Source organism: Doryrhamphus excisus, linkage group LG1 (genome assembly GCF_037039965.1).
Source record: "Doryrhamphus excisus strain RoL-2023G ecotype Guam linkage group LG1, RoL_Dexc_Guam_v1.1, whole genome shotgun sequence".
Lineage (NCBI taxonomy): Eukaryota > Metazoa > Chordata > Actinopteri > Syngnathiformes > Syngnathidae > Doryrhamphus > Doryrhamphus excisus.
In genome coordinates, this window is record NC_136357.1 from 29,085,695 (window position 1) to 29,107,896 (window position 22,202).

At 41.3% G+C, this 22,202-nt stretch overlaps 2 protein-coding genes across 3 annotated transcripts; one reads left to right on the plus strand and one right to left on the minus strand.

Moving 5' to 3' along the window:
* Nucleotides 1-845: 845 nt before the first annotated feature.
* dis3l (DIS3 like exosome 3'-5' exoribonuclease) lies at nt 846-20,414 on the plus strand. Of its 2 annotated transcripts, none has more exons than XM_078793414.1 (19): nt 846-1,011; nt 1,373-1,526; nt 4,345-4,473; nt 4,590-4,725; nt 5,961-6,128; nt 7,263-7,341; nt 7,450-7,629; nt 7,707-7,876; nt 9,031-9,192; nt 9,290-9,540; nt 11,248-11,340; nt 11,546-11,834; nt 12,667-12,902; nt 14,366-14,520; nt 14,825-15,003; nt 15,613-15,758; nt 15,994-16,165; nt 16,236-16,583; nt 20,310-20,414. In XM_078793414.1, exons 1-18 carry the CDS (start codon nt 855-857, stop codon nt 16,551-16,553), a joined length of 3,174 nt encoding a protein of 1,057 aa, XP_078649540.1. In that variant the 5' UTR covers nt 846-854; the 3' UTR covers nt 16,554-16,583; nt 20,310-20,414. The 2 variants fall into 2 exon arrangements, with proteins under 2 accessions (XP_078649540.1, XP_057934281.2); XM_058078298.2 differs by lacking the exon at nt 20,310-20,414 and adding an exon at nt 17,558-18,845.
* On the minus strand, nt 16,840-22,030 carry tipin (timeless interacting protein). Its single transcript, XM_058078299.2, has 8 exons — nt 21,915-22,030; nt 20,984-21,095; nt 20,339-20,432; nt 20,190-20,265; nt 19,994-20,116; nt 19,238-19,292; nt 18,629-18,844; nt 16,840-17,691 (listed from the first exon to the last, which is right to left on the minus strand). Exons 1-8 carry the CDS (start codon nt 21,972-21,974, stop codon nt 17,450-17,452), a joined length of 978 nt encoding a protein of 325 aa, XP_057934282.2. The 5' UTR covers nt 21,975-22,030; the 3' UTR covers nt 16,840-17,449.
* Between the last annotated feature and the right edge of the window lie 172 nt (nt 22,031-22,202).

Below are 22,202 nucleotides of genomic sequence, written 5' to 3' on the forward strand. Positions count from 1 at the left end.
AATTTTTTTGTATGAAGCAAAGTATCCTGCATATGATTGCATCCATGCAGACAGAAATTCAAACACAGGTATCCGGACTGTGTGCCTGACATGCTAACCACTACTCCAACGTGTGACCCATATGACTGCATATTTAATACAATTTTAAATATTAATGTAAACTACCTTGGCAGCTGTAAAAATAGAATTTTATGTCTGTCCTTGTTTCCCAAAATGAAACTTTTCCATGACAAATAATGAATTTTAATCCATCCATTCTAATTCCTGTTGCAAGAAGACAAGTTAATATGAGCTAGCTAACAACGGATGTCATGGGAAAGACCTATTTTAACGCAAAAAAAAAAAAAAAAACGCCAACAATGTACCATTTCCATACCTGACTTGTATATTAACCAAGCTACCGCTAACATGAAAAACTATTTTTATCTGGCGGACTAAAATGACGCCTCACTAGCCACTAGTCTCAGCGTCATTCCCAGATGGAAGAGTGGATACCTAGCTGTCGATTTCGCTACAAAGACTCAACAAAGTGTTAGCATTTTGTGCTGGAAGACACAGCCGTCCCAAGGGGAGCGGACATAATAAGTGCTAGCATAACTAGCATAAGTATTTATGATTTTGGTTTCCATGGATCATTGTGGCATTATCTGGTTCTCAACAAATTACACGATGTAATTAATAAACGTTTTTTCAACAGAAATGTTGTAATGTAAGCTTTCCACGGTGCCGTTAAGTCCAAAAGCACTTGAAAGCGACAAGATCATCCATCGTGACGTCATTCGCTGTGCGCCCTCCACTTCCTGTTTGAGTTGCTAAAACGTTTACTGTTTACAAGTTTTACACACGGCAGCTGCATGGCTCCGTGTGGTGTCGACAAGATGATTACAAAGACGGAGAAAACTCTACATTTAAAGACCAACCGGGGGCGAAAAGTCCGTGTGGTCCGCGAACATTACGTGAGGGAGCGAGTGCCATGCTACAGCTCTCTGTGTCTGGACGGCTGTGACAACGGTAAATAAAACACCGTCCAAACACTAAACGGGCGTTATTTATGCCGCCATTACCACGTCGAAGCTAATATTTTATCTGAGCAGTACAGCTTTTATTATCTGGCAGCCTTAAGTAGGCCAAGTTACCGGAATAGCCCAATCTAATTAAATGCAGTGTTGAAAAGGCTCCAACAAGTGTTTTGCTAACCAGCTAGCTATTTTCCTCTTTTGTCTGGTCATCAACAAAACTGCGAACAACAATAAAAACACACAAACATAACACACACACAAAAGTGCTGCAATTACATACAATAATCACAGCAGGATTCAAAAAATAGGGGAACTCAGATCTAGTTTTTAAATCCAGTGCACTTTTCACGCAGGTGATAAGGTGTTGCCAGGGGATTTAACACACTATGTGGTGCCTGATGCCGGGGTCGTGGTGGACTACCAGGAGATCTTGGAGCTCAGAGAGGTGCAGGGCATCATCTTCACCCAGACAGCCTGCCAGGCTGTGCAGCACAGCAAAGGACGCAGGTACTTCCGCTTCAGTCTTTTCCTTCATGACCGTCTGTCCGTTAGTTGTTGGCTGTTGCGTTCAATGCTTCTGACCAGGCAGTGTTACGACGCCATCTGCTGGATCGACATGTAACGACAAGCCATTCAGACATCATTATAGTGCAGGAGTGTCCAAACTGCAGCCCTTTTTTGATTGGCCCGTGTCACTATATAGTTAAAATATAGCAAAAACTGAAACATCAGCAGTCGTTTTACAATAAAGGAAAAATGTTAGGAGAGAACAGTTAACCTAATGATAACCTAAACGAGTACTAATTTTAACAGAAATGGGAAAATGGAAAAAAAACAACTGTAATTTTAAGAGACAAAATGTTTATTCTAATGGAAAAAAGTCAAAATTTTACAACAATAATTTGAAAATATTAAGAGAAAAATTGTGTGTTCTAACAAGAAAAAAGACAAAATTTTACAGGAATAAAGTCAAAATATGAAGAGAAAATATTTGTATTCTAACAAAAAAGTCAAAATGTTACCAAAATAATGTTAAAATATTAAGAGAAAAAAATATTCAAACAAGTCAAAATATTAATATTGTTTTTTTTCATTCTAACAAGGCAAAAGTCACAATTTCAAGAGAATAAAGTCAAAATATTAAGAGAAATACTTTGTATTCTAACAAGAAAAAAGTAAACATTTTATGAAAATAAAGTCAAAATATTAAGAGAAAAATGTGTATTCTAACAAGAAAAAAAGTCACCATTAAACATGAAAAATAATATCATTTTAGTAGCACAGACTTTAAATAGTAAAGAAAATGTTATATTTTTTCCAAGTCGTAATATTATGACAACCAAACAAAACAAGCTACAATATAATTTTTGGTGTTTGGGTCATTGGCCTGTAATACGGCTAGTTGTGGTTAGCATGTTAGCTACACAGTCAGGATATCAAGACCTGCGTTTGGGTCCCCGCTTGGGCAAGACTGCATGTCTTACCCGTGCATGCGTGGGTCTTCTCCGGGTACTCTGGTTTCCTCGCACATTCCCAAAACATGCTAGGTTAATTAGGTTAATGTTAGGTTAATTGGCGACTCTAAATTGTCCAAAGGTATGAATGGGAGCGGTTGTTTGTCGATGTATACACCCCCGTTTATAATAGCCCAAAATGAATTGTGACTGGCTTCCCCAGGCAAATCCTTCAACAGTGACATCCTTGTATGCTCACACGCTGTGCTTGGCTTCTCATGACTTATTGTACTGTAAAATGTATAAAGGAGTTGAGTGACAGGTCAGTATGAAAATGAATATTTGAGCTTCAGGCACAGCGAGGCCAAGCACGCAGCACCTCGCAGAGAAGCGGCCAAGGGTCAGCCTCATTATATGAAAGCTCTGCTGATGAAGCCAAACGAGATCTCTGGCCTGTGAGTGGAAATGCATATCTCGGCCACAAACATCCAGGACTGCTGTTGACAAGCTTGATGGATATTGTAGAAATAAGGAGTCCCACATGACTCTGGCTTTCATTCTAATTTGTTGTACTTTTCTGCTTACTGCGGCGTTCTAAAATGTTGCATCATTAATATGAAGTTCACTTTGTGTAACGTTGGGTGGGCATAGTTGATAAAGTTTATGCTGATGCCATACTGCGTCAGGATTGCAGGTGTCTGTTCCTTTTATGTCTTTTACTTTTACTGAGGTTTGTCCCATATTGTACCCATATTGGAGCACATTTTTTATTCCGATATCTAATAATAATAAACACGATTTGTGCAAAATAAGAGTCTGCAATATGCAATGTAAGCTATGGAGTAACTGCCATATTTACATGTTCTACTATCAACAACAATACAGCAAATTAAATAATGCTGCTTATTTGGAAAGCTGCACATTTCAATGTGGCACAAACATCAGTGTAAGAACAAAGCAAAATTGCAAAGTCGTAATTAGGAAACACCTCCGTTTAACCAACGTGTTAAATGCAAATTGCACATTACACAAGCGGTGTGCAGGTTGGGGAGGAAGATGGAAAAATAATATTAATAATAATAACAACAACATGAAATGCTCCATGAGCTTCTTCAGCCTGTGTAATGTTTTTTACTGTGAGTGTGACATTTTTATTCTTGCTAATCCGACAATAAAATACACAGCAATGTCACACAGGAGGTATTTGCAATACTTGTTGCAACCGGAACGAGTACTCCTGTCTTTCCATTGAGAGGAAAATCCATATTTAAAGGGGATCTATTATGCTTTTTTCCACTTTTCTGACCTATAAATATCGGCGTGGCTTCTGAGCTCCATCGCATAAACGGTGCCTTTGACAGAGTGTATCCGACAATGAGTGCTCCTCCTCTGGCAGGCGAGGTTACCACACGTCTAGCTTCATTTTATTTTCTACCGCTTATCCTCACGAGAGTCGCGGGCATTCTGGAGCCTATCCCGGCTGTCTTCGGGCAAGTTTTCTGTGCTGGTTATTGTGTGTAGCTGCTCTATAGGAGTCCACAACTCAATACAAAGGGTGGAATAATGAGCATAATAGGTCCCGTCTAAGAAAACAACAGCCTCCATCTGAAGCTTTCTGTTATGGGTGATAACATTTTTACCACATTAAAAAAAACAATAAAAATATGATACTGTAATTCACAGTTACATTTCCCTGTCTCAAAACAAGCATTTCCTGAATGATGACACAGCAGGATGCTATGCTGCCCTCATTGTCTTTTCATTGAGTGTAAATATTCTTTCTTTGGAATTGAACCTCCTGTGTCTCAGTGCCGTTTTTGTTGTTGTTGTCAATGTGTGTGTGTATGTGTGTAATGTGTGTGTGTGTGCAGACAGTATAACCGCCTGCGAAACCTGCTGAAGGACCCCCGACATGACTGTGTACTGTTTGCAAATGAATTTCAAGAATTTTCCTACCGCCCGCGAGAAAAGGGGGAGAGTCAAGAAAAATGGCAGACCAGGTAAGCGACACCTGGAGTACGGATTATTACCCCCCCCGTATTGTTTGATTTGAAGTGAAAAGTGTATGACACTAAATGACATGGCTTTTACTTTGTGTTTGTGTGTTTGTGTGTAGGTGCGTGTACTCTGCCGCAGTGTGGTACTACAACCACCTCGCCGGTATGATGGATGTGGTGATGATTACGGAGGACCGGGAGGCCGTGGCTCGGTACTGCAGCCTCAACTCTGGAGTTTACGTCATCTCTGTCCGGGTAGGAGTCACATGACCACACATATCGTACATATAGTGTTTACCGTATTGAACACTGTCCGCTTGCATCCGCATCGTTCGATTCATGTATGATCCACATCATTGCTATTATTATTATTTATTATTATGCGGGAGCCAGGCAACGACATTTCCTTCCTTCCTTCCTTCCAAAAATTAAACATCAGCAGTCATTTTACAATAAAGGACAAATGTTAGGAGAAAACAGTTAACCTAATGATAACCTAAACGAGTCATAATTTTAACAGAAATAGGAAAATGGAAAAAACAGCTGTAATTTTACATGAATAAAGTCAATATTAAGAGACAAAAATGTTTATTCTAATGGAAAAAAGGTCAAAATTTTACAACAATAATTTGAAATTCCTTCCTTCGTGAATGAGAAATCTTCCAAGATGGTGTGGCACCTCTATTAATGTATGAAACCAATATTTAACAGTACGCCATTTAACAGGTCATTTAATGCACAACATCCATGAACTTCAGTGGAGGTTTTTCTTTTTTTTTTCCCAACAAGGCATGCTGCGTATACTCCAGCCACACCAACATTACGCAATGGAATATAAGAATGAGCGTTAGAAACCATATAATTATCAGATATCTTAATTGGATGAGGAAGCTAAGGCGTAGGAGGAAGCAGAGTTTATTTAATACTTTTCTTCCGTCTGGTTTAAACACTTTTTTTAAAGTCTTAAAATAACAAAATATTTCTAATACATAAAGATTTAATTTATTAAATAATAATTATAGAATGAATACTGACAATAATGGCAAAAAATGGCAACAATAAAAAGGTAATTTGTAGGTGTAGGTAAAAGGTAATATTGACAGTTACATTGTATGGTCATATTGCCTCGTACTTCGATACGGGACAAAAAAATAATAAAAAAAAAAAACTATATTAGGAAAGCAGGAAGTGAACAAATTGTAAAAGAACCAGATGGAGGGGTAGGATTTACCATGGCCTACTCCTTTTGGACATGTGGAACTGGGAACTGATTATGGGATGCATTCAATTGTAATCTGATGCATGTTCAAATGAAATAAAACCATTACCATTACCAATTCATCTATACTGATCCTGTGATTAATCTGATTAAAATGTTTAAAAATGAAAATCAAGCCCCAATGATAATATTGATTCATGTTGATAACTTGAAAACAATTCATATGACGGATATGTGCTAATGATGTTTTATGTGTGTCATTACCTTCCAGGATTATTTGCAGAACTTCTGGTCAGGAGTGCAGGCGGCCCATGAGTTGTACGGCTCCATTTGCCAGTCTCTGCTGGAGAAGGAGAGCGAGGGCGCAGAGAGAGAGTTCACTGATTATCTACCGGCTCAAGTCCTGGAGGCTGGCATCAAATCCGGACGCTACATTCAGGTACAGCCGCCCTGCTTGAACCTTGTGCTTTCATCCTAAATTGTACCATCGTAAAGTCATCCTAACTTGGACTCCTTGGAAAACAAAGCATTATTAGGGGAAAGTACTGTGTTAGAGCACCAGGGGGCGCCAAGTGTTGGCCTCTTGTGGGTGGATCTGTTGGTGGGCAACGTCTGTAATGACGGGGGTCAATCAAATAAATGTCTGAGCAGGTCTCTTCCAACCCTTTACATACAACAAACATGACTATGAACTCCCTCATTTAACCATTCATCATTAACAGTGATAAGTTAATTTTTCGTGAGATAGGACTCATTTTCTACCGCTTATCCTGACCAGGGTCGCAGGGATGCTGGAGCCTACCCCAGCTCTCTTCGGTATAAATGTAATATTTTTAGAGCATAGGAAACCTGTCTATGACCTTCCAAACAACATTATTAGAGCCCTTTAGACATAAAATAACACCCCTATAGTCGCATTTACGCTCCTGTTACTTAATATAGTAAACATAATAAGAGAAAATAAGACTCATGCTTGTGTCTGTTGCTGTAAATGTGCTCCGGTGTTCGGGGAGCTAAGTGGGGGACAGACAGGAAGTGATGTGTTGACCAGAAATCTGGTCCAAGAATGTGAATGTGCGGGGATACACTGTATTTGTTTGTTATTTTTACATTATTATTATTATTGATTTAATTTAATTAATTAATTAATTTCATTATTTAATTTATTTATTATTTTATTATTATTTTAATATTTTATACTATTAATTAATTTCAAAAAAAATTTATTTGGTTTATTTTTATAAATTTTATATTTTTATATTTTTAATTAATTCTATTTTAATTAGTCTGCACAGGCCTCACAGCTAGGAGACCCGAGTTCAATTCCACCCTCGGCGATCTCTGTGTGGAGTTTGCATGTTCTCCCCGTGCATGCGTGGGTTTTCTGGTTTCCGGGTACTCCGGTTTCCTCCCACATTCCAAAAACATGCTAGGTTAATTAGCCACTCCAAATTGTCCATAGGTATGAATGTGAGTGTGAATGGTTGTTTGTCTATATGTGCCCTGGGATTGGCTGGTTACGAGTCCAGGGTGTACCCCGCCTCATAAAGTTCCCTTCTCTGCTTTTGTTCAGGGCACGTTGAATGTCAGTAAGCACCGAGCACTGACAGAAGCTTGGGTCACAACAGGGGGTCTCTCGGATAAAAACACGGGTACGGTACCACGGTGGTTCTAACATCGATGCTGTTTTCCCTTTCCCATTCTGACTCTCCTCATGTTTTCTTCTCTCTTGTTACCCGTCCGGACGTCTACTGCTCCAGAGTTGAGCAGCGAGGTGTTGGTGTACGGAAATAAGAATCGAAACCGGGCTGTGCATGGCGACGCGGTCGCGGTGGAGTTGTTGCCAAAGAGTGAGTGGAGAGGGAAGGTCACCGCGCTGACGGAGGGCCAAGGCGAAGACAAGAACGGAGAGGACATCCAAAGTCAGCCTGTACCTACAGGTGGGGACCAACTCTACTCACATTCTGACACAACTTCATCACATTGTGTTAAGATGTCTGAATCATGAACCTTGCAGGTCGCATTGTGGGCATCCTGCAGAGGAACTGGAGGGACTATGTGGTAACGTTCCCACCAAGGGACAGCACACAGTCCCAGAGCAGGAATTCTCAGCGTATTCTGACCGTGCCTTGGGACTATCGCATCCCAAAGATCCGCATCAGCACGCAGCAGGCTGACGCCTTGCAGGTCTGGTTTGCCTTTAAGAGTCATAACCTCAGTAGAACTCCCTAGGAAATGATTTGGCTGAAGTAGGAAATCATTTTAATTGTTAATATGATATGAAATCCATCCATCTATTGTGGTTCCCTTATGAGGGTCACGGGACGAGCCCATTCCTCTGCTCTGCTCAATGCAGCAGCTCTACTCGGAGCCCCTCCCAAATGACTAAGCATAGAACCCATCGACCCGGCCTCTGACTACAGCGTTACACCTCCATCTACTGGCCAGAGTTGTAACGACAAGCCATTCGTTTTAAAGCGATTGAGAGCAGGAGTGAGCAGATGACACCAAATCTCCATTATGGCTGACGCTGTGCCGATCTGGCAACCTCATGAACGAGACCCCGAGATATCTGAGAGATCCCAGTCTAGACTGAGAACCCACTGAGAACCATCACAAGGGTAATGAGGTCGTAGCATTGAATCTAAAAAATAAATAACACAACATCTTTTTGAGGCTGCACGGTGGCCGAGTGGTTTAGTGCGCAGACCTTATATCAGTTAAAGGGGAACTGGAATTTTGCCCATCATTCACAATCCTTATGTGAAAATGCATCAACAATTTTTTTTTTTTTTTTGCATTTTCTGTGCATTATAACGCCAGAAAACGAGTTAATATGAGCTAGCTAACAATGCACGTCATTGGGACGCACCTATTTTGACAAAAAAAAAAATAAACAAACGTTTTATGGTTTGATATACATGCTGCTATAATGCAAGAACAAGTACATTGATGATAACATGAGTGGTTAGCGCGTAGGCAGCACAGCTAGGAGACCAGGGTTCAATTCCACCCTCAGCTATCCCTGTGTGGAGTTTGCATGTTCTCCCCGTGCATGTGTGGGTTTTTCTCCGGGTACTCCGGTTTCCTCCCACATTCCAAAAACATGCTAGGTTAATTAGCGACTCCAAATTGTCCATAGGTATGAATGTGAGTGTGAATGGTTGTTTGTCTATATGTGCCCTGTGATTGGCTGGCCACCAGTCCAGCTTGTACCCCGCCAGAAGGCAGCTGGGATAGGCTGCAGCGAGTGAGAACAATGGCTATAGAAAATGAATGAATAAATGTCCTACCTTTGCCGCCAATACTCTTATCTTGTTGTTGTTGTTGTTGTTGTTCAGGACCACAGAGTGGTGGTCCGCATTGACTCATGGGAAAGCACGTCATTGTATCCTAATGGACACAGCGTGAGGGTTCTGGGTCGGGCCGGTGAGCTTGAGACAGAGATTCAGACCATCCTGTTGGAGAACTGCATCCACGTGGCTCCCTTCTCTGATGCGCAGGTCAGAGAAGTACCAACTCATACACCAGCTAAGAGAGCTACAAAAATATAATAGCAGATGCATAGTTTTTTTTCTGAACTATGGCTAACTATCCTAGCTGAGAGAGATGCCGGTGAACTCTCCTGAAAAGCCATGGAGAGTTGATGCTGCTCAGGCGGCCGAGAGGCGGGACCTCAGGGAGAGTCACTTGGTGTTCAGCATCGACCCGGCGGGCTGCGAGGATGTCGACGACACGCTGTCTGTGCGCCTTCTCGCTGGAGGGAAGCTGCTGGAGCTCGGCGTCCATATTGCTGACGTGACGCACTTTGTTCCTGAAGGATCGCTCACCGACTTGGAGGCACGCGCAAGGTGAGGGTGGCATTCGGAATGTATTCATTCTTTGGACATGGGCGGCCATTTTGGACCTTTATTATTGTTCCGTGGCATGTATGAATGTACCCTGCAATAAAAATTATGGTATAGAAAATGGATGGATGGATGGTTTATTTTCTACTACTATATTGGGTAATAGGAGCATAAGGGTGACTGTAGGGTTGCTATTTCTTATCTGGAGGCCTCTTAATAATGTTAAAACCAGTATTTAGAAGGTTGTAATGAGGATAAGCTGTTTAGAAAATGGATGGATGGTTTATTTTCTCGTGATTACCACTACTATATTGGGTAATAGGAGCATAAGGGTGACTGTAGGGTTGCTATTTCATGTCTGGAGGCCTCTAATAATGTTAAAATCCATAATTAGGTTGTAGTGAGGATAAGCTGTATAGAAAATGGATGGATGGATGGTTTATTTTCTCTGATTATCACTACTATATTGGGTAATAGGAGCATACGGGTGACTGTAGGGTTGCTATTTGATGTCTGGAGGCCTCTAATAATGTTAAAACCCATATTTAGAAGGTTGTAGTGAGGATAAGCTATTTGGAAAATGAATGGATGGCTTATTTTCTCATGATTACCACTACTATATTGGGTAATAGGAGCATACGGGTGACTGTGGGGTTGCTATTTCATGTCTGGAGGCCTCTAATAATGTTAAAACCCGTATTTAGAAGGTTGTAGTGAGGATAAGCTATTTGGAAAATGAATGCATGGTTTATTTTCTCATGATTACCACTACTATATTGGGTAATAGGAGCATACGGGTGACTGTAGGGTTGCTATTTCATGTCTAGAGGCCTCTAATATTGTTAAAACCCATATTTAGAAGGTTGTAGTGAGGATAAGCTGTATTGAAAATGGATGGATGGTTTATTTTCTCTGATTATCACTACTATATTGGGTAATAGGAGCATGAGGGTTACTGTAGGGTTGCTATTTCATGTCTGGAGGCCTCTAATAATGTTAAAACCCGTATTTAGAAGGTTGTAGTGAGGATAAGCTGTTTACAAAATGGATGGATGGTTTATTTTCTTGTGATTACCACTACTATATTGGGTAATAGGAGCATAATGGTGACTGTAGGGTTGCTATTTCATGTCTGGAGGCCTCTAATAATGTTGAAACCCATATTTAGAAGGTTGTAGTGAGGATAAGCTGTTTAGAAAATGGATGGATGGTTTATTTTCTCTGATTATCACTACTATATTGGGTAATAGGTGTGTAAGGATGACTGTAGGGTTGCTATTTCATGTCTAGAGACCTCTAATAATGTTAGAACTTGTATTTAGAAGGTTATAAACAGGTTTTCTATGTCCTTATTATGAAAATATTTCATTTCTTATCACGGTCAGGTCTGGAACCAATATACCATGATAAACGAGTGATGACTGTATATTATTAGAAATTGCACTAATGATAATTTAAAAAAAATAATAAAAAAATACTTTTTCTGTATGCGCCCATCACTGGGAAAAACGTTTTAGTTTTCAAGTGTGTCCAAGCAGAGGAGCTGGACTCTGTATCACCCAAATACCTGTTTAACATTGTTTTTAAGTGATCCCCTTCACCCAAAACTGATCCCAAATGTGTTTGTTACTCCCCTCCATGAGTAGTGAAACAGTATTGTGAATAATACGACTGAAGTCTAAATTGTCTTACCTTGTTGACTGGTTTCAGGGCTACAACCTACTACCTTGCAGACCGCAGGTACGACATGTTGCCTGCGGTTCTCAGCGCCGATCTCTGCTCTCTGCTGGGAGGAGTGGACAGGTCAGTAAGACCGTGCGAGTGTGAATGGATGGAATAAGCAGGAAATTATTCCAAATTACTCTGATTTGTTAATAGGGGAACTCCGATGGGCTAAAGTTGGCTACATTTAGTTTTAATTTATACAAATATTCAGGGCCGTCCTCGAATTCTTGTATTTTTAGTCTATTTTGACCTTCTCTATGATTGCTTGTGTGTGTAAACGCAGGTACGCAATGAGCGTGCTGTGGGAGCTTGACGCCCAAACCCTTGCCGTCGACAAGGTGTGGTACGGTCGCACAATCATCCGCTCCTCCTACCAGCTCCATTACGAGCTGGCTCAGGCCCTCCTCAACGGCGAGGAGGTCCAGGTACCGGAGTTGGCCCACCTGAGCTCCCACGAGAAAGATGCCAAATTAGCTCAGCTCACCCGGGCTCTGGAGACGCTGACCCACGTGGCTCGACACCTTCGGGCTCAGCGGGATCGAGGCGGCGCTCTGGAACTGGAAGGGGTGGAGGTATGAGGAGTTAGTGGTACTGTCATAGCAGATGATGTAACATTTCATACCAAAGTCATACCATCAAAACAATCCTCAGAACGTAAAGGCTGCGATGTGATTGGTCGGTTTGCAGTGCATCATTTCCTGTGTGTACACCACGCTTTCAGAAAGCGTACAGCCCACCTTGATTTTGGATCAACATTTGTAATAAAAGTGACGGTCGTAACGCGTCAGTGAGCGCCAGCTGCAAAAACACTGCCCTTTTCTCTTTAATTACCATTGTTCACCCGCTGTGGAGGAAGCTAACAGAGTTAGATGCTTTTAACATTATTAGAGACCTCTAGACATGGAATAACATCCCTACAGTCATTTTTACGCTCGTATTAGCCAATATAGTAAACATAATAAGAGTAAATATTCCACTTAAGACATGAATAAGAGGGTCGGGAGGAGGGGGGGCAAACAGGAAGTGGCGCCGAGGGGTCAGAGTTGAGTTTCAGCTTTGTGTGGGTTACGGCCACAACATCAAAAAAGATCCGCCGTGGCGAAAAAAACAAAAAAAAAACAAACTTGTTGACCGAGTCTGGTGCTTGTGTGTCTCACCCAACATTACAGTAAGATTACTGACACCAAGTGACCAGAATGCCGTGTATTTGTAATTTATTTATTATTGCTTGAAAATGCTTCATGAAGGTAAAAAGGACATCGATTTCATGTAGAAATGCATATTTACTATTTCCTGTTCACTAAAGCGCCGCTTTTAGCGACTTAGCAATTGAAGCTAAGCGCATACCGTATGCCCGTGTCCTTGCTGTGTTTGACTCTAATGGCATCAATGCCTCCGTCCCAGGTGAGGGCCCAGCTGGACCATGACAAGAACATCACGGCTCTGGTTCCGCGCCAGCCCCTGGAGATTCACGAGACGGTGGCGGAGTGCATGATCTACGCCAACCACTGGGTGGCACGCAAGATCCAGGAACGCTTTCCCCATCAGGCTCTGCTGAGGCATCACCCTCCACCACGGCAGGAGTTCTTCAGCCAGCTGGTGGACAGTGCCAAGTCCAAGGGCTTCACCATCGACACCAGGTTGGCGTCATTTCCCACCGTCTGCTCGCCGTTGACGATACGGGTCGATATCAGACAGTGCAACCTCGGTTAGCGTTCCATTTTCCGCTACAATATGGCGCATGTCTTTTCAGTGTGTTTGTAATGTATTTTTACCAGAGATGTCCGATAATTATCGGCCTGATATCAGCATATATCAGTTGATATCAGAATATCAGAGTTTTTTCCCAATCATTTTAAAAAATGCTGTACATAAAATACGTGTACATTCCACCACAGGAGATATGCCAAATGACACATACAGTACTGTATCGGTATTGGCTGATATCGGTATCGGAACTTGGACGATATTAGCGTATCGGTTTTCGGCAAAAACAAGCCAATATCAGACGTCCCTAATTTTTACCACAAACATCCTTGTTAGCATATTAGCATGCATAGAAATGATAAACAAAGACGTGACTGTTCCAAAAAACACAATGCGGCAGTGACACACCACCTTCCTGTTTTGCCATGAGTTATTTCTGGAATTCAAGAAATAGTGTTCCTCGCCTTCTTTAGCAAAATGCTGGAACTTATTTTTTTTTTGGCTTCTTGAGGACAGAATGACTATTGAACTCGAGAAATAACTCATGGCAAAACAGGAAGGTGGTGTCTGTGTCGATCTTGCTGCCACATCGACAATCACATCTTCAATTAAGATAATATTCATTTATCCAACTGTGTTTGTAATGTATTTTTACTAGAGATGTCCGATAATTATCGACCCGATATCAGCATAAAAATGCAATATCAGTTGATATCGGAGTTTTTCCCAATCATGAAAACAGATATATTTTTTAAATGTGGTACATAAAACATGTGTTTATTCTACCACAGGAGATATGTCACGTGACACATACAGTACTGTATCGGTATTGGCTGATATCGGTATCGGAAATTGCGAGTTGGACGATATTGGCAAAACAAGCCAATATCAGACATCCCTAATTTTTACCACAAACATCCTTGTTAGCATTCTTAGCATGCATAGAAATGATTAACAAATACGTGATTGTTCCCAAAGACACAATGCTGCAGTGACACACCACCTTCCTGTTTTGACATGAGTTATTTCTTCAATTCAAGAAATAGTGTTCCTCGCCTTCTTTAGCAAAATGCTGGAACTTTTTTTATTTTTTTTGGCTTCTTGAGGACGGAATGACTATTGAACTATTGAACTTGAAGAAGTGACTCATGGCAAAACAGGAAGGTGGTGTCTGTCGATCTTGCTGCCACATTGGATTTCCATGAATTTGATTGAGTTAGCATCTGTTTCAGTTAAAGGCGGACCTTTTGGAAGCAATGAATGACGCTAACCGGGTTTTAGTGGTACCGTACTCGTACGTAAAGGACATGTAAAGTTCATTGAAGGTTATCTCCAGCACTGATGTCCAAAATATGATAACCTGGAGCTTCCCCGATATTTACCGACTTCTCCGCAGGTCCAATAAGGCTTTAGCCGACTCCCTGGACCAGGCCGTGGACCCACAGGACCCCCTGCTTAACAGGCTGCTGAGAATGATGGCCACCCAAGCCATGTCTCAGGCTCTGTATTTCTCCACTGGTGCCACGTCCCAAGACCACTACTACCACTATGGTATGCATGGGATACTATGGGATACTCGTTGGACATTCTATTTCAGGATTTATGCTTCCATTTATCACAGCATATCACAGCAAGTCTTCCAGGTCCTGAAGCAGCAAAACAGCCCCAGACCATCACACTACCACCACCATATTTTACTGTTGCTATGATGTTTTCTGAAATCACTACATTACTTTTACACACAAGTTTTTCCCATCAGAGTATTTTCTACAAAAACTGCATTTTGTGTTCAGTTCTGTTGTTACTGATTAATATTTACATTTGCTTACTGTACTTATTTTTTTTTTTCTTCCAGGTTTGGCTCTGGACCGATACACGCATTTCACCTCCCCCATTCGTCGCTACGCCGACATGACGGTCCACCGCCTTCTCACCGCAGCCATTGACACGGAGAAGGGGCGGCGCTACGCTAAAGCGTTAGCCACAAACAAGGAAGTGGAGGAGCTGGCGCATCACATCAACCAGAAGAACAGGGTCAGATGTTTTTATGTTCGTGTAGCACAAGGGTGTCCAAAGTGTGGGACTGGGGCCATTTTGTGGCACGTGGATGGATTTTATCAGTTCAATCTAAAAATATCAATGAAAAATTGGCATTTTAGTAGCATAAAGTTTAATATATTATAAATATATATTTTTATAATAATTATATATATTTATATATGATAATTTAATAATATAAATAAATATATAATAATAATATTTTGGAATATATAAATATTTTTTAAGTCACAATATTATGAGAAACAAACAAGAATAAAGTCCAAATATCGCAAGGGAAAAAGTGGCAATTTTAGGAAAATAAACTCCGAATATTAGAATATTATGAGGAGAGTAACATCATTTTAGTTGCATAGAGTTGAAATATCTAAGAAAAAATTATATTTTAAGCTGCATTATTATGAGGAACAAACAAAAATAAGGTCATTTTTGGAAAATTTGTTATAATATGGGAAAAGAAAATGTTATGTAATATTTACAAAAAAAATTTTTGTAAAAGTTTGGACACCCCCGGGTGTAGCACAACCTCTAACAAAAAGCCAGACATAAAAAAAACTTACCAGCATCTGTTCGATTCCTCTCCAGGCGGCCCAGCAGGCCCAAAAGTTGTCCACCGAGTTGTTTCAGTGTGTGTACTTCAAGGACAAAGACCCTCACACGGACCAGTGCTGCGTGGCCGACGCCGTCGTTTACGCCATCCGAGACAACGGCGTGTTGGCGTTTGTCCCTCAGTAAGTTCCACCGTTCTGTTCTGTTGGATACTGTTGGATACTGGTAATACTGGGCTGCTTTTCTACCACAATACTTGATGATGATACTCATACAGTAGAGTGCAGAAGCCCTTAAAAAGAACACATGGACTTTGGGTGTCCAAAGTGTGGCCCGGTGTAAAAATGAGCACGTTTGGAAGCCCCCCCCCCCATGAAGAGCGTACTTCTGGACCTTGTCCCAACTGTCCATGTGCAGGTATGGCCTGAAAGGACCGGTCTACTTGAAGAACCGAGAAGGCCAAGTGGTCTCTGCCGGACAAGATGGCGGTTGCGAGTGGCAGAGCGGTTCCGTGCGCCGCTATTCGGACCACATCACCACCTCGTCCGCTACGGGAACCACCACCCTCGCGCTCTTCGACCACATCACCGTGAGTCACGTTCGCGTTTGATCCGGCTGACAAAATAACTCGTATGACTCGTTCGTGAATATTCCGTCAGGTTGGCATTTCCGTGCAGTCGTCCCGCTGTCACGCCGACAGTCTCCACCTGGAGCTCGTCGACAACATGCCGCACCGGGGCACCGAGGTCCCGCAGCCGCCGTCGCACGGCCGCAACCAGCTGGTGCAGGAGGTGGTGCGCTTGGCCGAGGAGGCGTCCCAGCAGGCTCAGGAGAAAGCGGCGCAGCGGCCCAAAATGTCCAAACAGGAACGAGAGTTCTGCCAAAGTAAAAGCCCCAATTTGTACTTACTGCTGGAGGAGATTAGAGACCTGGCGCTGATGGACCTGATGGACCTGGACTCTACCAACTCAGCCTAAAGAGCCATGGACGCCGACTTCATGATGGAGGTAACGGTTGGCGTGTTTTGCCTCGGTTTGCGGCCATTTTCCGCTACAATATGGCGCATGTCTTTTCAGTATGTTTGTAATGTATTTTTACTAGGGATGTCTGAGTTATCGGCCTGATATCAGCATAAAAATGCAATATCAGTTGATAGAGTTTTTCCCAATCATGAAAACAGATTTTTTTTTTAAAATGCTGTACATAAAATGTGTTTATTCCACCACAGGAGATATGTCATGTGACACATACAGTACTGTATCGGTATCGGAAATTGGACGATATTAGCGTATCGGTTTTCGGCAAAAACAAACCAATATCAGACATCCCTTATTTTTACCACAAACGTCCTTGTTAGCATTCTTAGCATGCATAGAAATGATAAACAAAGACGTGACCGTTCTCAAAGACAATGCTGCAGTGACACACCACCTTCCTGTTTTGCCATGAGTTATTTCTGGAATTCAAGAAATAGTGTTCCTTGCCTTCTTTAGCAAAATGCTGGATTTTTTTTTTTTTTTTTTTTGGCTTCTTGAGGACAGAATGACTATTGAACTCGAGAAATAACTCATGGCAAAACAGGAAGGTGGCGTCTGTGTCGATCTTCCTGCCACATGGACAATCACATCTTCAATTAAGATAATATTCATTTATTTATATGCATTTTGAATTGTTTACCGGGTGTAAAACTATACATTTTCTGAACGGGATTGACATGAATTTGATTGAGTTAGCATCCGTTTCAGTTAAAGGCGGACCTTTTGGAAGCAATGAATGACGCTAACCAGGTTTTAGTAGTAACGTACTCGTACGTAAACGACTCCAACGCTTGACAGAAGCAAAAAGGGTTGAGAGACAAATGAGAGCAAACGACTCAACATTCGTCCTCATTTTCATTCTCACGCATGTTGCTGGATGCCGGGGTGGGCTCTGGCGCTTCTTTTTCACACGAGGTGGATGACTCCGAGCTCTTGATTGACAGCTGAGGCGGGGAGCTGAAGCTGCTGGTGGCCGGCTTGTCGTCCTCGTCTTGACCTTTGGACTCGTTGACAAAAGGTTGCGATGCGTCCGCTGAGGAGTCGCCTGCTTGCAATGACGAACCGACCGTCTGGGAGTCTGAGGGCCACAATAAAAAGAGTGGAATATGAACTAGCATAAGATAATATTTGCAAATTTAGCTAGAAGAATATCGGTGACTAGCGTTAATATCAGTAACTGTTTTCTTATTGGCCCGTGGTACTTTTTAAAAATAGAATTCAACAACTACAAGGAAAGAGGTTGTAGTTTTTGGAAAAATTAGGTTGGGAAAAGTTTATAAATTAAGTCAAAAAAATATAATGGCAAAAAAAAGAAAGCTGAAATATTTGAAACAGAAAACAGAAACAGAACAGAAAAAACAACAGCAATTTCACCAGAGTAAAGTCAAAATATTAAGAGACAAAAGTCGTATTCTAATATAATAATAAATAATATTTTAGTCTCATAGTTGAAATATTAAAGAAAAAGGCATTAATTTTAGGGAAATTTTTTTATATTACCAGAATAACGAGAAGAAAAATACTGTAGTTGAAAAAAAAAACAGCTGTAATTTTAGTATTTGACACAAAAAACCCAGCAGCAATTTCACCAGAATAAAGTCGAAATATTAAGAGACAAAAGTTGTATTCTAATATAAGGAAAAATAATATTTTAGTTGCATAAAGTTGAAATATTAAAGAAAAAATGCATTTATTTTGTGGAAAATTTGGTTGTGGAAAAAGTTATATTACCAGAAAAATGAGAAGAAAAAAAAACATTAGCAATTTCACCAGAATAAAGTCAAAATATTAAGAGACAAAAGTTGTATTCTAATATGAGGATTGATAATATTTTAGTAGCATAAAGTTGAAATATTAAAGAAAATAGGCATTTATTTGGGGGAAATAATGTAATGTAATTTTAGTATTTTAGAATTTGACATCCAGAATACCAGAAGCTCTCAGCCTTGATGCGTTCACTGCCTCTCAAACACAACTGTTAAAATGGCAGCTAACCGATGGGACAGGAAGTGTACCTGTTTGGTGCTGCTGGCGAGCCAGCCTCCTCTCCAGGGCTCGCCGTCTGTTCAGCTCCATGAGTTGGCGCTCCTCATCGGTCAGGGAGGGGGCCGGCGGGCCGGCGGGCATCGGGGTGGAGTGGACCATCCCCGGCGGGTCGCTGGGGAAGCTCTGACTGGTGAAGTGGTCTTCCTCTCCAAAGATGGGAGCTTCAGGAGGAGCCTCCTCTTCTCCTGTGCACGATAAAAACATAACGAGTCATCACATTTTCACTCCATCATGGTTTTTCAGAAATTATTAAAAGAAATAAATCATGCCATTTTGTGGTTGAATAAAACCTATTATTGGTCAAAAAATAAAGGCTATTACCTAAATGAAGCATTTTCATCCATAAAAATGGTTAAATGAAGCCAAATCCAAATCATTCAAACACATTGCAGTGATATGTAATATTGTACACTGACCACCAGGTGTCAGTAATGTTAGCTGAGACAGCAACAACGCCCTCCTGCTTAGCTGCTGTATATATATATATATTTATTATGTATTAACGCGTTATTTTTGACAAGCCTAGTAAAAAGTTTTTATATATATATATATATATATATAAAATAGAGCCTACTTACCAATAAAATCTTCCTGCGTCAGCGGCATGTCAAGGCGTATCCGTTTGAGACAAGTCTGCCAGAGGAAAAACAAACCTTGGTTATCATACGCCCCAGTTCTCAAATGATTTGGTTAACGTAAAACATTTTGCCTCGGTTTTGGTACAATATAGCATGGAACAAAATAGTCTGTTTGCTTTGTAGTGTATCATTCTGAGAAATAGATTATAATAACATAACATTTATTAATTCATGTTTGGAAAAACCACAAGGGGGCGATGTTGGAACCGCGATGTCTCCAGAGACAAAACAATACTTTCTGCTTTTTCCTGATTACGGAGTCGCCACAGCGGATGCCCTTCCTGACGAATCCCGATGATGCTTACTAGTGAGGATTCAAACACGGGGTGTCTGCTTCAAAGTCCAGAGCGCTAACCACTATACCAAGGCGGTCTCACATGCAAAACAATACTATTTTTTTAACAAATGTATCACCCTCAGGACATGCTGGGTTACTTCCTGTTGGTGACATGTACATGTGGGATCCCCCAGCATGCATTGCAGGTTGCAAATCAGTATAGAATAGTATTGTTTTCCATGAATATGAGTGTAAGTGTTTATTTACAGTCCATCCATTGCGTGTTCCGTGTAATGTGACAATGTCAACGTTTGGTTCGATGCTCTCCTGTTGGTTTGTTTCCCAAAAATAACGCTTTGATCAGAAATCTCCAAATGCTACATGCTAACAAAGAGTAAGATTTGAGCCGTCTGTCCCACCTGCACCTCCTTCTTGGTGCCCAGCTTCTCCACTCGGTCAATGAAATCTTCAAACTGAAGCTTGGGGTACAACCTGTGGGCCCAGTTCTCCATCTTCTGCATGAGCAGCCGTACATCCTCCGCCTGGTTCAACATCACCAAGTTGACGTCGGGTTTAAAGATGTGCTCATACGACGGACGCGCTGTGAAGTCTTACCTCGTGTCCTTTGCCTTTGAAGCGGACGTTGTCAAAAAGTGTTCGCAGCGCTGGGAGTCCTTTATCTGTCGTCAGTCTGAGAAGATAGCAATCAAGGTGACGGTTTTTCTTCTTCATTAGCAGCGATACAGAACAAGGGAGATGACAACCTGTGGGAGTCCAGCTTGGGCTGGGGTCTCTTCACTCCTTTCCGTTTGGCGGCAGGAACCTCCGCAAGCTTGGACATTTCACCGACGCTTTCATCTGCAGGGACAGCAACACGTCAGAATCACTATGGCCTTCACTCGTCACTCCATCAGAGGTACAGGAGAAATAGTGTAGTCCTCTACCCGTACAATAAGACGGGGGGGGGGGGGGGGGGGGGGGCAGACAGGAAAGGATGACTGATAAAAAGTAATGGTAATGGTTTTATTTCATTTCAACATGCATCAGATTACAATTGAATGCATCACGTAATGTCCAAAAGAAGTAGGAAGAAGCAAAGCTTATAAAATCCTACCCCTCCATCTGGTACTTTTACAATCACTAACTGTTACATTTGTTCACTTCCTGCTTTCCTATAAGTTTTTATTTATTTAAATGTGTATTTATTTATTTATATTTTATTTTTGTCACGTACCGAAGTACGAGGTGATATTTTTTTAAAAATTAAAAAATTTAAAAAAATAAATAAACAAAAAAAAACCTTAAACTGTATTACGGAAAGCAGGAAGTGATCAAATGTAAGTTACTGATTATAAAAGTACCACATGGAGGGGTAGGATTTAATAAGTAGCCTGTGTGGAGCTTCTCACCATTTCCAAAGGGGTCCCCTGCCTGGCCCGGGGACAGAGGTGGAGGCAGAGGAGAGAACGTGTCATCCTCTAAGCTGGCCGATTTAGCCGTTTTAACCATGGTGCGGAGTCCCTGCAGAAATAGTCGGCGACATTTATAGTGTTAAACATGTGCATGTTTCCCATCAAACTCAGAAAAAAATATTCTGCATTAGTAAAAATGTATATATTATTGTTTTTTTGTGCTATGAAGACAAGCCATGATCATAATGCTCAAGTACTATAGTAAGGACTAGAGGTGAACGATCTATCAATTATCAATATCAGACAACATTTTACTAGACGAATTTCCACTTGCACTCGACTTGGACTCGACTGCCTGCGTCTTTTATTCTGGAAGTCACACGGGATGTATTTCGCTAACCGGAAACTGTGCTTCAACAGCAAAACCGGGGAATATATTTTTACCGAGAGTCAAAATACAGTAAACTATTAAGACGAAAGGGCACCGGTCAAAATGTGCGGGTGAAAACGGCAGCTTTGACGCTGACACGGTGTGGCTAACAACCATGCACCATCCAGCATTAGCAGTACTGGCTCGGCATACTCAGCTTCCGCTTCCGTTTCTGGAATGGCGGGAACGAAACGCGGATATGAAAGTGAATGCTCCATAATAATAATAATAAATGGTTACCTCTTTACTTGCACCCATAAAAGCTTACATCTAAGAGTTAACCCACATTGTGCCGACAACAGTCCTAAAGTCAACATGGTAAGCTTGCCAGAAATTTGTATTTTGGCAAGTTTCGTTTGCGCAACACAACCGGACATTTAGAACAGGATGAGATACCTGTAGCTTATCGGTAGACGTTAACTGGAACGACAGCCTGAAGTTGAGGTTAGGACTTGAACAGACTACAAGAAAACAAGTAGGTTAAACGAGGTGTCTTACCAGCTGTCCAGTGAACACAGCACACAGCAACCAACGAAGAAGTCCAGATGCGCGAGTCATGAACGAGTCGTTCAAAACTCCAGTTTTTTTCTTTTTACTGAATCGAGACTCACGGGTACTAGTATCCATTAGTGCATTCACTTAATCACGCCTACTACCTCTAGCTAAATTTAAAAGGGAACCTTTCATAGTTATTTACCCATATCTTCACACAATAAATTGGACATGGTAAAACCTGAAAATAATAAAATATGAAGTGATTGCCACTTTATGTTGTATGTTTTTGGA